General features: G+C 50.7%; 1 protein-coding gene across 3 annotated transcripts in view; it reads left to right on the forward strand.

The window, feature by feature from the left end:
- Positions 1 to 13,226, forward strand: part of Ctnna1 (catenin alpha 1) — a 139,117-nt gene extending 125,891 nt beyond the window's left edge. For all 3 annotated transcript variants that reach the window (XM_052741872.1, XM_052741875.1, XM_052741873.1), the window contains 6 exons: positions 101 to 252; positions 3,278 to 3,388; positions 4,608 to 4,789; positions 4,932 to 5,037; positions 6,196 to 6,330; positions 7,213 to 13,226. In XM_052741872.1, the coding sequence (XP_052597832.1) occupies positions 101 to 252; positions 3,278 to 3,388; positions 4,608 to 4,789; positions 4,932 to 5,037; positions 6,196 to 6,330; positions 7,213 to 7,500 (974 nt within the window). In that variant the 3' untranslated portion in view covers positions 7,501 to 13,226. The remainder of the gene's footprint in view (positions 1 to 100; positions 253 to 3,277; positions 3,389 to 4,607; positions 4,790 to 4,931; positions 5,038 to 6,195; positions 6,331 to 7,212) is intronic.
- The last annotated feature ends 936 nt before the right edge of the window (positions 13,227 to 14,162 follow it).

The raw sequence follows: 14,162 nt of genomic DNA on the forward strand, positions 1-14,162 counted from the left end.
TAGAAACCCAGAGGACCTTGGTCATGAGCCCGACTCTTCTTCTGCCTGGTTGAGGAGTGCTGTCTGCTTAGCGCGACCTGCCTGCCTCTTGTCTCCATAGTCATGCCACGGTTCACTGAGCAAGTGGAAGCAGCTGTGGAAGCCCTCAGCTCAGACCCAGCGCAGCCTATGGATGAGAACGAGTTCATCGATGCCTCCCGTCTGGTGTACGACGGCATCCGCGACATCAGGAAAGCAGTGCTGATGATCAGGGTGAATAACCACATCCGAGACATTTCAGCAGCTTCTTTTTATCATTTGCTAACTTGAGCAATGCGTCATTCTGAAACTCAGCAGATACAGTGGCAGTATATTAGACCATGGATCTAAGAGTGGTAGAATGAGCTAGAACCCATACATGGACCAAAAAAAGAGACCTAACACGAGTTGGGCTTGATGAAGTAATTTAGGGAATTTAGTTGGATAAACATAGAATAGTTTGAGTTACAGGGGAAACTACAGAAAATCAGAGAAGGAACTTTTTCTTAAGGTAGGTAAAGTTACTGTACTTCTGTCCAGAAGGAACGCTCCTCTCCTTGAAGGGAAACCCAGGCAGGAGGTTGGAGTCTTTGTTCAGGATAAGGAGTGGCAGCCCCTGATCTCCATGGCTCATGGCCAAGTGCTGAGCCAAGTGGAAGTACTGCCTCTGAGTCTTCTGTCACCCACCTCAGAAAAAGTGGCAGAAAGTCCTAGACCTCCCTGTGAACTGGGGTGGGGGTGGGGTTCTGAAACTGCAGATTCTTCCATCAAACATGTCTTGGGCCTGTGTCTCCCAAACTGCCTTTTCCATAGCTGTGGGTCTCTTGCATGTTACTCTTAAGATAAAAAAAGCAGGGACCTGGGTCTCACTATCATCCTCCGTCTGTGTGTCCTGAGCTGCGCGCGCGCACGCATACACACACACACATACACACACGCTGTCTTCGGTGTTGGATTTACTCTTAGATTGGTCCCACTTGTCGCTTTTCACTCAGCTCTTCGGGTCTTTTTTTTTTTTAATACGTTATTCTTGTGTGTGCATGTATGGAGACCACAGCACAACTTGTGGAAGTCAGTCCTCTCCATGTGGGTCCCAGGAATCCAACTCAGTTGTCAGGCTTGGCAGCAAAGTGCCTTTACCCACCGACACCCAGGTCTTACCAATCCAGGTCTTAGTTCTGAGACATCTCCTTTTCTTACACCTTAGTTATACAGTCTTAGTATCTCTCATTTTCCTGCTGAGCAAAAATCCGATCAACGCAGCCGTTCTGATGGCAGTTTCTGAGGCGGGACCGGGAAGGCCCTTGGTGTCCTGTTGGTTAAGTCACTCCTGCAGCTCTCGAACTATTTCATTTTCCTCTCGAACCTTCCCACACCTGAACCTCTAACCCTGTGCCCCATCTTCCCAGTGGAAACAGCAGGCCGTTGGACTACCTGTCCCCTGCTGCTGTGCCCTGCGGCCACTGCTTCCTTCTAGGAAGAAGTCCCCGTCAGTGTTGGTGGCTGAGGTCTCGCGGCACTGGATACGGCTACAGCGTCCTTTAAACCTGCTCACTGCCTCTGGCTCCTTTCTATCTATATATGCTTATGTTCCTCATTTGGGGGGGACGGCAAAACTCTCAGCCCCTCTCAATCTCAGTCTCCTTGGCAGGGAAGCCCTGGCTTCTTTGCCTGCATTTCTTTGTAAAAACATGCTTTCTTTAGAGGCTGATTTTGCTAAATTCCATACTTAAGTAGCTAATTTACAACTTTTTATCAGTTACTGTGCCCAAGAGTGAGCCCCAGCCTCTGAAGCGAGATTACTCAGCAGTTAACTCCTCCGCTTGCTCGGGTCCTTCCTGTGGCTTCCCCTGATGAAACACAAAGCTGATAGTCTTTATCTTCCCTCTCGGGAATATGAATGTGTTCCCACCCTAGCCTGGCATCTCTTACCTAGTCCCACCGCTCTGCCTGAAGGTGCCTTAGCCCAGTGCATCTAGGTCAGGCCCTGGAGCCACGTCAGATTGTGTCCTCTGCTGCTCCACACTCTCCTGAGGTGCCCACACCACTTGTCATCTGCTGCTGCTCTTCCCTTGCTTCAGAGTCACCTGACCTGGGACCCAGCCAGTGAGCCAGACCATCTTCTTTTCCTCTTTGCTCCTCCCTCAGGTTGCTACCCACCCTCCCCAACCTGCTCGGTCCCTGCCTCACAAGACCTGTCCCTGTTCCAGTGGGCAGGACAGCTCCATTTGTTTATGGCGCTGCAGCAAGTCGTGTCGTTGACTCAGTTTCTGCCATTGCTGCTGCTGTTCCCTGTTAGAATAGGTGGGGGTGAATGAACAAAAGAGCTCTTCTTGGCAAGAACGGTGCTTAGGACCCAAATAGGCCGTGGGCAGGCAAGGGAGCAGTGTCAGATGCTGCTTTGGAAACCGCCCTAGACTTGGCACACCAGCAGTCTGCGGCCAGAGCTCCGAGGTACCGACAGGATCTTGTGCCTCTGTGATCCTCACCCACTACTGTTCTCAGTTCTCTAGGGGCAGGCCAACCTTGGCCTGTCAGAACCCAAGCTCATGTCACTGGGTGCTTCCCACATGTTCTGTCATGTTGAGCCTCACAACAAGGCCCTGGGCAGGGCTTGACTTAAGGCCTAGTGAAGAGGAGGCCTCGCTTCCTTCCTGTCATCCCTTCTGATAACTGTCAATCAGTAGCTAATCAGGAGAGGCTGGTAGGTTGTACAAAATAGAAATGTGACTAAATAGTTACAGCAGAGGACAGAAAACAGCAGTCGTACCTTTGGTAGGCACTGAACTCTCACTGCTGTATTTTGTCCTTTGATAGAAGTAAAATAAGGCTGTAGGAATACTATATTGCTTTGTTTTATTCCTCAAAATAGCCTTTGGCCCAGAGAGAAAGCTCAGTATTAACTCGTCGTTTTCTTGTTGTCCTAAAGTGGGACTTTCATGAGATTGCTTTATGTGGTATAAACATACCCGCCTGAAGGGCTTCTGGCCAAGGGTGGTTTTTACCTTCGTGTGCAGAGCCCTTGGGAACTGCATTAAAAGTGAAATCTGTTACAGCAAGCCTTGATTCAGTGGTCAGCCTGAGCTCTGCACCCTAGGAAAGGAGCTTTCTTTAAAAAGTGAGGGTGTGGAGGCTACGCAGACCACTCTCTGGTGACCAGAGTCTGAATCGGGGCCTCCATGCTTTGGTCGAGATTTCACTCAGGGAGTTTGGAGGCGTGGGACTGTGTCTGATTCATAGTCTTTTGTCTTGGCTGCAGACCCCCGAGGAATTGGATGACTCTGACTTTGAGACAGAAGATTTTGATGTCAGAAGTAGGACAAGTGTTCAGACAGAAGACGACCAACTGATAGCTGGACAAAGTGCCCGGGTAAGGACACTCTCTTTGGTCCTGACTTGTTCTGTGAGGCTCCCTGGCCTTTCTCTCTTTTAGGCTATTCAGCAGGATTCAGGGTGCCATTCTTTCCTCTTTTTGGTGGTATGACTGAAATGAAATCCTAAATCATGGCATTCCGAAAAAATGCCTCTTCAGCTAAGGAGCAGGGCAAGAACCTGGGGGCCTCGACTACCCATTGGGCTGCCAGTTTATGGTACCCTGGGTCAGGAAAGGCTGCCAATCTAATCAGAATAATGTTTGCTAAGAAGAATTGTGAAATACTTCTACTCACTGCATTGATAACCATGGGAATGAACTCTTAGTTATTCATGGCCCTTAAAAACTGAACAAACCCAGCCGGGCGCTGGTGGCGCACGCCTTTAATCCCAGCACTCGGGAGGCAGAGCCAGGTGGATCTCTGTGAGTTCGAGGCCAGCCTGGGCTACCAAATGAGTCCCAGGAAAGGCGCAAAGCTACTCAGAGAAACCCTGTCTCGAAAAACCAAAAAAAAAAAAAACAAAAAAACAAAAAAACAAAACACAAAACTGAACAAACCCCACAAAACCCATATTCGAGAAAACCAGATGGCACCATTGCATTGGGGTCATTACATCTTCAATCGATGAGGTCCCTGCTTTTGGAAGGATGTCAAGAGATATTGCTAAGGAGCCTACTTTCTCACTCCATGGAAATCTGTCAGAGAGCATGACCCTGATTTAGGCCTTACTGAGTCAGGAGCATTTGGACAGCCTAGAGGATGGAGCCCAAGCTCTGGGCTTGACTTGGCGGCTGGCCTCCAAAGTGCTGCTTGTCAAGTAGCTAAGGTGTATGTTCCTCAGAAGACTCTCTGTCTTCTCAGACTACCTCTGGTGGACCTTTCAAACTTGGAAAGGTCTGTTCAGGGCTCCACCCACACATCCCTTTCTCTCCTTTCATGTTGCCACAGACAGCAAGCTTGACACTTGTCAGTCAGTCAGATCAGCACAGGTGCCTGCCCAGCCTCCTGTGCTGTCTCCTTCCACATTCAGACATGGTTTGGAAAGTGGGTCGGGGATTTAGGTGCAGTCAACTCCTGCAAAGATGAGAAAATAGCCCTCCAGGCAAAATGCAACCATTAAAGCCTTATCCTCGCTGGGGTGTAGATTGTGTTAGAAGTCTTCTTGGCTAATGCACTTTGAGAACTTCCTAAGGGTGGTTTGGCTTGTGATTGTAGGCGATCATGGCCCAGCTTCCTCAGGAGCAAAAAGCAAAGATTGCCGAACAGGTGGCCAGCTTCCAGGAAGAAAAGAGCAAGCTGGATGCCGAAGTGTCCAAGTGGGATGACAGCGGCAATGACATCATCGTGCTGGCCAAGCAGATGTGCATGATTATGATGGAGATGACGGACTTCACCCGGTGAGCAGACCACCACCCCCCCACAGGCTTCTCAGAGAGGGAGCGCACTTCCCCAGGACCCTGGTGCTCTCTGTAGACACCCTTTCTCCATTCACCTCCCGCCAGGAGAGGCTTCATAGACAGGATCGTGTTCTCTTTTCAGAGGCAAAGGACCACTCAAAAATACGTCAGATGTGATCAGTGCTGCCAAGAAAATCGCCGAGGCCGGGTCCAGGATGGATAAGCTTGGCCGAACAATCGCAGATCATGTAAGTGGCAGTCTGTCTGAAAACTTGGCATCACTAAATCATTAAAGCCAACCTCTGCTGTGACTCTTCGGGTCCGCCCCCTCCCCGCCCCCCCTCCCCAGAACTCCAGTTCTGGGCAGAAGCAGAACCTGCCCACCCCAACACTGGCACTGAGGTGTGGGAGCCTCTTGCTGAGGTTTCTGGAGGACCTGGGAGCTCTGGGCATCTAGCGGGGGACAGGCTTCTCTGCCTCAGCACTGGGGCCTCTCCCCTCCAGGAAGCGTCCCAGCACACTCCTGTGGTACCAGGACTTAAGCTGTCCCTCACTACTCCAGCCAGCCTTCGACAGTCATTCTTGACTGCCCAGTCAAAAACCTTGTGGAGCTGGTCCTTCCTGTCTGAAATCAGTAGCTCTGTCATCTCTCACCCACCTGGACCACCGTGGTTATTACCTGTTCTTCTCTCCAGTCTGCGTACAGCCACAGCACTGTCATCATAAAATGCAAAGCAGACTTGAATCTGCCCTGCTTTGGTGGCTTCTTAGAAAAAAGTTAAAAGCCTTCAGCATGGAGTATAGGCCCCATTTTCTACCACACTACTGCTCACTTCACCCCCCACCCCACCCCACCCCTCGATGGAAGCAAGTGTCTGTTGTAAACACATCTGAGGAGACCCAAACCCCTGGGCTTCAGTGCGGTCTAGACAGGGCTGCACTTGTAACTTTGGGAACCGTCTGTGCCTAGAGTGTCTGTCGTCAGGGCTCGTCTTGGGGACCCTTGTTGAGCAGTGCTTAAGCCGAAGAAGTAGGTCTTGGGATGGTTACTTTACAGAGCTCAGAGCCCCGACTTACTTTCTGTGTGAGCAGGCCCTTTCTCTCACCTTGGAGGGCCAGGAGCTTCGCCCCTAGGGTGGAAACTAGGCGTAGGGCAGTAGTGTGCGACTGAGTGGACGCTCAGGAAGTGTCACTGCATCCTGAGGCAGGGCTCCAGGAGTGACTTGCCTGGGGTGTCATAGCCCTAGAGAACAGAACACTTCACCCCACCCCCTCACCCTTTGCACCTTCAGGAAGGGAGGAAGCATGCTAGTGTGCACAGGGAGCCTTTGAAAAACAGCCCTGGGAGCAGGGGATTGTGGGAGTGGGGCTGGGAGCAGTCAGAGCTGAGCTTCCTGTTCCGTCAGTGCCCAGACTCGGCCTGCAAGCAGGACCTGCTGGCCTACCTTCAGCGCATCGCTCTCTACTGCCACCAGCTCAACATCTGCAGCAAGGTCAAGGCTGAAGTGCAGAACCTCGGCGGGGAGCTTGTCGTCTCTGGGGTAAGTGCTGGCCAGGAGAGGGGTGGCCACGGGAATCTGCTGACCTCTGCCGTGAAGGAGACTTGTCCCTCTACATCACCCACCTACTCCAGACACAAAGTATAGACAACAGAAACTGCAAGCCCAGCTGGTTCCTGGAACCCCACAGACCACACGCCTTCTCTCTGAACTACAGCTCTACAGTAGCATGGCATGGTTGGTGACAGATGGAACCATTACCAGGCCTGGTCTCTTCCTTCACTAGCTGTTCTTTGGGAAAGGGTGTTTCTATACACCCCCCCCCCCCAAAGAGTAATTAAGCCTGCTCAGAAATTACCAAGTAGACCTGTGCAGGCCTCAGTTTCTACCCACAAAGAGCTGAGTCGTAGCAGTTCATCAGGTCACAGTTCTGGGTCCTTCTCACCGTGGGCAAGAGGAGGAGACAACATTTCTCTGTGTCTGGAGAGAGCACGTCTCCATATTCTCTAATGGGGAGCCAGACCCCATACCTGAGATCACCAGAGTGGGAGTTGTGGTGGGTGGACGTGACTTCATGTCTTCTGTTGGCGGGGGTCGCTGCTACACAGCCTTGCAGTCTCAGCACGTCACGTAAGCCCCCAGCCCCGGGGGGCAGGGATGGTGAGGTGGTCCTCTGCTTCACTGGTGTCTCCATTTCTTCTCAAAGCCAAGTATTTGCAGGTTACGTGGATCAGAACTGCCATTGAGAGAGCAGTCACAGGGCTCTGGAGAACCTCAGGCCCTTGTTCCTGAGCGGGGGGGGGGGGGGGGGGGGGGGGGGGGGGGGGGGGCGGGCGGGCGGGCTTAGGCCTAGATGCTCTGGCCAGGCCTGCATGTATGCAGGGTTCGAGTCAGGCTCTTCACCACGCCATCTGTCCCTTGTAGGTGGACAGCGCCATGTCCCTGATCCAGGCAGCCAAGAACTTGATGAACGCAGTCGTGCAGACAGTGAAAGCTTCCTATGTGGCTTCCACCAAGTACCAGAAGTCCCAGGGCATGGCCTCCCTCAACCTTCCTGCCGTGTCCTGGAAGATGAAGGCCCCTGAGAAGAAGCCCTTGGTGAAGAGAGAGAAGCAGGATGAGACGCAGACCAAGATTAAGCGAGCCTCTCAGAAGAAGCATGTGAGCCCTGTGCAGGCCCTCAGCGAGTTCAAAGCCATGGACAGCATCTGAGCTGCTCCACCGTGGGGCCTGCAAGCGCTTCTTCACTCAGATGTATCTGCTAAGTAGAGAACACTTAGATTCCACAGGGAGGTAGCAGATTTCCAACTTAACCAGGTGGTGAATTTTGCAAGGACATGTTTGTGTTAAAGCTGATCTTTAAAAAAAAGCTTTAGAATTCAGAAGTATATTTCTAGCTATATTTTTATAAGCTTAAATGAAAATAAAAGTTCCATAACCAAAGAGTACCACACAAACTTCTTGGTCACATTTCAGAGTAGGATGAGCTGTCTGCTTTCTGGGTAGGGGTGAGGGCCGGAGCAGAGAGGTTGCCTTCAGCCCTACCATTGGGCAGTATGGAATTAAATGACCAAACGTGACCCAGGGTAAGCCACTGGGCATCCTAAGAAACAGTCTGGAGAAGGAACCTCTTCTGAAGCATAAACCATAGGAAACAATAAAACATAATGCATTGTGTAGGAAATTGATTGCTTTCTTTATGAAACAAAATGGGAATTATAATGCATGGCTACAGTTACTAATGTGCTCTGCTGCAGGACATTAATAGACTTGCTTTTTCGGGCTAGAAAGATGTGATGCTGTAATCAGAACACGCTCCCCCTGTTATTCCAGCGTCAAATGCAAATTCATCCTCAGGCTCACTTCTAATAACCACAGTGTTTCCTGCCTTGAGCTGTCAAAGAATTGACAGAATAGTGTTTGCTTAGGCAATAATTTAGACTCCACCTCCTTTGTGATTACTAGAGCGATTACCATAGCTACAAGGTAAGAGTTTACTGTCTTATTTAAATTTTGTGAATCTAACTGTTTTTTACACTAATTTTCCCAATAAAGTCCACTATGAAACCAAGAATAAGTTGTTTCTATGTCTTCAAGAAGAGCTGCAGGCCTGTGTTCATCATGCCTCTGGGCCCCCCAGAGCCCCGCTTCCCAGGATAGTTGCCTAGGGAAGGAAGGTCAGGTCAGGTCACCTTCAGGTTCAGAGGCCCAGCCTGTATTCCCATCTAACCAGTCTGCAGGGTTCAAGTCAGAGCCACACCAGTCACATCAGCATTGACCATGACGTGGAGATGGCTGTCTCCATTCCCTAGCCTCACTTCCTGTCCCTCTCCAGTAGACAGTCCCTCTTGGGGCTCTTTAAGGAGGTGGCTGTAGCCATTGTCGCCTTACTGGAGTCTCTTCTTTCTGCCATTTTAATCAGCTCTTGCCCCCTCAATTGCTGTCCCCTTGTCAAGGTGACTGCCTTCCAGACTGGCCCTTTGTTACCATCTTATCAAACCTGCTTGTGAGGGGGACACACTTCCTGAACACACTTCCCTCCACTGTGCCTACACACACACACAGTCTCTGCTCCTGGGGTGCCTGAACCTTGTCCTTCTCCGTGTCGCTTTTCTGATCTTACCCAGACGCCTGGCTTTAAATGACTGATTTGGTTTGTTATTGATCCCAGTCACCTTTTCTCTGGCTAAATGCCAAAATGAGACTGCCTTTAAAATGTGTGCAGGGTCTGCAGTTGGGACCACCTCTGCAGTAGTCTGTTACCTCTTAGCAGACTTCCCGACAACGCCTGCAGGTCATGATGTCACGCTGAGAGGGCGGGGTAGGCTTCATGGGCTGATGTGCTTCCAAGCTTGCTCAGGGTGCCATTGCCAGGCCCAGTTTCTTGTCGCACGGACCCTTCCATAGAGTGACTCACATGGCGGCAGCCCCCCCCCACCCCACCCCGTGGTCTAGTGTTCTGGAAATCCATTTCCCATCATCCCTGCTGAACTGTGCTAATGACTGACAGGGACCTGTGGGGATGCATTCCAGTAGGTGGGCTGCTATTAACAGCATGCCCTCCCCTCTCTGGTTCCAGAGCAGTCATCCCTGTCCCAGGGAGCGGGAGGTCTGCACAAACCTGCAGGTGACTCCACGTCACCACATCTAGTCCTCAGTGATGGCTGTCTTCTCATCCCGCTGGCTTCTCCATTCTTCAGCGTTCTGCACACATCCCTGGCATTCCTTCAACCTGCCAGGTGCATCCTGATTTACACACACACACACACACCCGGCACCCTGTGCGTTATTTCATTTCCTTAAGTATACCAAGAGTCACCTTACCAGTGAGGACGCTTTACCTGCCTTCTTTGTCACCACAGTGAACATGTCACCGTGCTTGTTTCTGCTGTTCACATGGAGTGATCTTGTTTGGATGACTAAGACCTAAGTCACTTGCTGCACGTGGAAGGCTGTAGGGAGACAGGTCCCCATCACTGACACCACCAGACCCCCTGTAGTGTTTGTAGTGGTTTTGAACAGATCTTGCCTCAAGTTGGTTTGTAAATACAGCGTAGGCCACCAACCATCTGCAGATGCTGTGGAGGGTCACACCAACACCAGTTCATCTGCCCGGACCTTGGCAGGTGGTTCTCTGTGGGCTCACGCTGGAGCTGGGGCCTTGGCCTGGGTTTGGGCCCTGGCCTTTGGTTTGCAGCACCTGTGACCCTTGGCCATAAGCAACAAATCTGCTTCCCGAGCTTGGGGTGGGTGATGAGAACGGTCAGTGGGGCTTACCTTGGGCTTCACAAGGGCTTTGACGGCCTCTGCACCTCCTACCCCTTCACATCCTCTGCCTGAGCCTTCCTTTTGCTTTTTAGTAATGAAGCACGTTCCTCAGGAACTTGAGGTCGACTCCTTAGAGATCCATCTGTGTGATGGGTTTCCGGATCTCCTCTCTGTGCTCTCCGGACTGGTCGTGTGTGGTGTAGTTCTTGGCCAGCTCTGCACTGTGACCCTGCAGTGCCCCAAGGGCATGGGACTGGAGGAGGAGGAGCCTTGTATGTTACTGCCATAGCTTGTCAGCCGAGCTCTGCATGCCGTCCGTCCCCAGCCATTTCACTTGCCACACCCTAGCGAGTCCCCAGTCCCTATGTCCGGTCTGCTTTCCAGCTCTGGCATTGCCATAGCCGAGTCCGAGGGCTAAGCAGCCTCGGCCACACGGATCAAGGCCAGCTTCTGCATCAAGCCCTTTGTGAGCCCGTGCACTTACCACCCATGTCTGGTGTCTGAGATTGGGGCCCTGCCATCTGCACCACCCCCACTGCTCTCTGGGAGCCCACGGGTGTCACTTCATGTGCTGGCACGGTCTCTGCTGTGTCCCCTGTCAAAGTTCTGGAGCTTTTTGTAAAACACTGGTAACTGAAGAAGCCAGACCAAGATCTCGAAACATTTGGGATTCTTTGCAGATCCTCGGAGTGTGAGATAGGACTGTGTGGGGACTTTGTGACGATCCCAGGGAGGTGCTGGTCCCTGCCCCCTGACATTCCTCAGGACACCACCCCTCCCTACGTGGCCATACTCCTGATCTGGGTCCAGAAAGACATGCTCCTCTCAACCTGGTGAGGCCTGAGTGAGCAGGACAGAAGCCCCTATTCTGCATGTCACCTCCCTGTCATGCTGCTTCGCCCCTCTGATCTGCTCCCCACCGCAGAGCACCCAGGCCTCCCCCCTCCCCCCGGGGTCTGCCTTCCACAGGCTGACTACCCTCTCCAACCACCCTGCCACCTTCTGTGCCCTGTCCCCAACTTAACCGTGCACCCACTGCTCAGCTGCCAGGCCGCAGGAAGGAGGGAGCTGCTGTGCCGAGCATACCAGAGTCCTCATCCAGTCCTCAGCATGTCACCACAGCTACAACATGGCAGGCGACATGTTCTCATGTTCTCATCTCTTGAGCCCGCGAGCTGAGGAAGCAGATGCAGAGTCCAAGCCCCTCATCCAAGGCACCTGGCACCAAGTTGCTTGACCCCACTACCACCTTTAAGGTAGTCCCACCAACACCCCCAGGTTCCAGCCAGCCCTGAGCTTCAGTTATGGGGTCCCTGCTCTAGGCCTTTGTGGTCTCACAGGCTTCAGATTCCTGCTCCTTTCTCAGCTCATCCTTGACACGTGGGCTGCTGCCATGGTACCGGACTCAGCCCTGAGTCTGCTGCTCCTGTCTGTCCCACCATGACGGCGTACAGGCCCGAGGTGCCCACACAGTGCCCGCTGCCGAAATGTCCAGGGCAGGGCCAGGAGAGGTTCCACCTCTACACTCCATCATTTACAGGCGGTAAAGCATGCCTTGTCCACTCTGCACTCTCGTACCTCAGCCAGCCTGTGCCCCCAGCAGATGACGTGAATGTTGTCTGACATTTCTGTTGACCTGTTGGTCAGTGTTGCGGGGTCAGACACTCATCAAACACTCAGGGTCATCAAACACTCCCTCCAGTCCCTCTGCCACCAACACTGCTGTACTCACACGTACGTTTGACCGGCAGTAACATTTTCTGCCTTTTTTTTTTTTTTAAAGTTTTGAGATGGTCTCGCTCTGTAGACCAGGCTGGCCTGGCACTCCTATGTAAACCAGGCTGGCCTTAAACTTTGAACAGTCGGGAACTCCCGACTCCCGAGTGTCAGAGTTACATGTATGGTGAGCCACCTTGGCGAGCATCATCGCTTTCTTAGGGTCAAGCTTCCGTCTATGTATGGGGTGTTCCAATTTCTCTGGTACAGGTTCTGTTACGTCAGATTCCTGTCCGGTCCAGAGTGCTGTCCTGAACCAGAGTTGGGAAGAACAGCACAGGACCCCAGGCTGTGCAAGTCACCCTGAGACAGGGTGAGCAGCCTCCGGAGCACAGTATGCGGAAACGCAGCTATGGGAAGGAGGAACCTCCGAGGCTCACTCTTGTTTTTTGCTTTTTAAAAATTTAGGTTGGGGTGGGGCTGGAGAAATGGTCAGTGGTTCAGAGCACATGTTGGGGTTTGATTCCCAGCACTCACGTGGTGGCTCATAACCATTGTAACCCATTTCAGGGGATCCAACACCTTCTTCTGGCCTCTGCAGACACTAGGCACACACAATATACAGACATACATGCATGCAAAATACCCACATACATAGTAAATAAAATTTTAAATTTTAAAAATATAATTAAAATGAAAAAGTAGGTTGAAATTTACATGTAGTAAAACCTACTCTTTCTGATGTCACAGGAAAGTTACACACTTCTCGTGCTATTCCAAGATAGTTCCAGCACACCCATCCTCTCTGCATAAATGAAATCCCCTTGTTCTTGGCCTTTATCCTGTTACATTTGTATAGTGCATCTCGGAGCACGGAGCCTTTGAGAAGCACGACTCACTGTTGTGAGCACCTTTGCTCAGTTTTCAGTAGTGAGTAGTATTCCGTTAGAGTGTGCACAGTGTGCCCATTCATCCCTATCAGGGACTGGAACTACTTCTAATTTTTTTTTAATACATACATTTTACAGACGCATTTGAGCACAGGCTTTTGTATAAACAGATTTTTTGTTCATCTCAAGTAAACACCTAGGAAGAAGGTTCTGTCATAAGTAATGTTCAACTGTAAGAGACTTGCAAACCTCACAACATCACTCTGCGCCATTTTGCATTTCGCCAAGCAGCAGTGTGCCTGCCTCCAGCTGTTCCGACTCTGGCACTTGGCGTGCCCAGGCTGTTGGGTATAGGCGTACGGTATGTCTCAGTGTGGTTTATGTGCATTTCTCTAACAACTAAGGCTGTCGAGTGCGCCCGTGTGCTCCTCAGCCATCTGTTTCTTTCGGTGAAATGCCTTTTCAAATCTTTTGTCTTTTATCGGGTTGATCTACAGATGGGCTCTGAAAGTTCCTACATATTCTGGATATAAACCTTTCATTAAATGTGTGATTTGTAAAGGATTTTCTGTTTGTGGCTTTTTTTTTCTTAATTTCTTAATAGAAGTTTTTACTTTTAGTTCAACTTATGAGATTTTTAATTTTCTGGATGATAAATCCAGTGTTATATCTGAGAACTCTCTGCCTGACTCTAGATCATAAAGATTTGTCTATTTTTTTTTTAAGAAAAGTTTTAGATTTAGGTCTGTGATACACACATTGAACTGTGTATTAGTGGTGAGGTACAGGGGTCCACAGAGGTCCAACTGCTACAGCACCACTTATAAAAAGACAATCTTGGGTCTGTGAGTTCGAGGTCAAACCTGGTCTATAGAGCAAGATCCAGGACAGGCACCAAAATTACACAGAGAAACCCTGTCCAAAAAAAAAAAAAAGACAATCTTTTCTCAACCTTTGTACCTTAGTGAAAAGTCAGCTGGCTGTGGTGACACCTTTAATCCCAGCACAGGTGGATCTCTGAGTTCGAGGACAGCCTGGGCTATCTATATAAGAGAGCCTGTCTCAAAAACGACAAACAAAACCACTTGACTGTATGGCATCCCCTCCTCATTCAGTTTGCTTTGTCTTCATTTCAGTTACCCTTGGTCAACCAAGGTCCAAAAATATTACATAGAAAATGATAGGAATTAACATTCCGTAAGCTTCAAGCTGCATGCTTGTGTAGAGTGATGGAGCCTCACACTGTTCTGCTCCATCCTGCTGCGGTGAGCACGGGCCTGAGCACCGGCCCTTTGCCCAGTGTATCCACACTGCATCTGCTACATGCTCATTAGTCACCAACTAACTGGTTATCAGAGGGCCCCCAGTCATGGTAATGTAGCTCTTGTATTCAAGTAACACTTACTTTTACCCAATAATAATGGCTCCAAAGTTCATGATGGGTGAGAAATTTGGACACACCTCCAAGAAGCTTATCCAGTGCTCTCTGCACATGAAAGG

This window comes from Peromyscus californicus, unplaced genomic scaffold (genome assembly GCF_007827085.1).
Source record: "Peromyscus californicus insignis strain IS unplaced genomic scaffold, ASM782708v3 Scaffold_17__1_contigs__length_78620276, whole genome shotgun sequence".
Taxonomy (NCBI): Eukaryota; Metazoa; Chordata; class Mammalia; order Rodentia; family Cricetidae; genus Peromyscus; species Peromyscus californicus.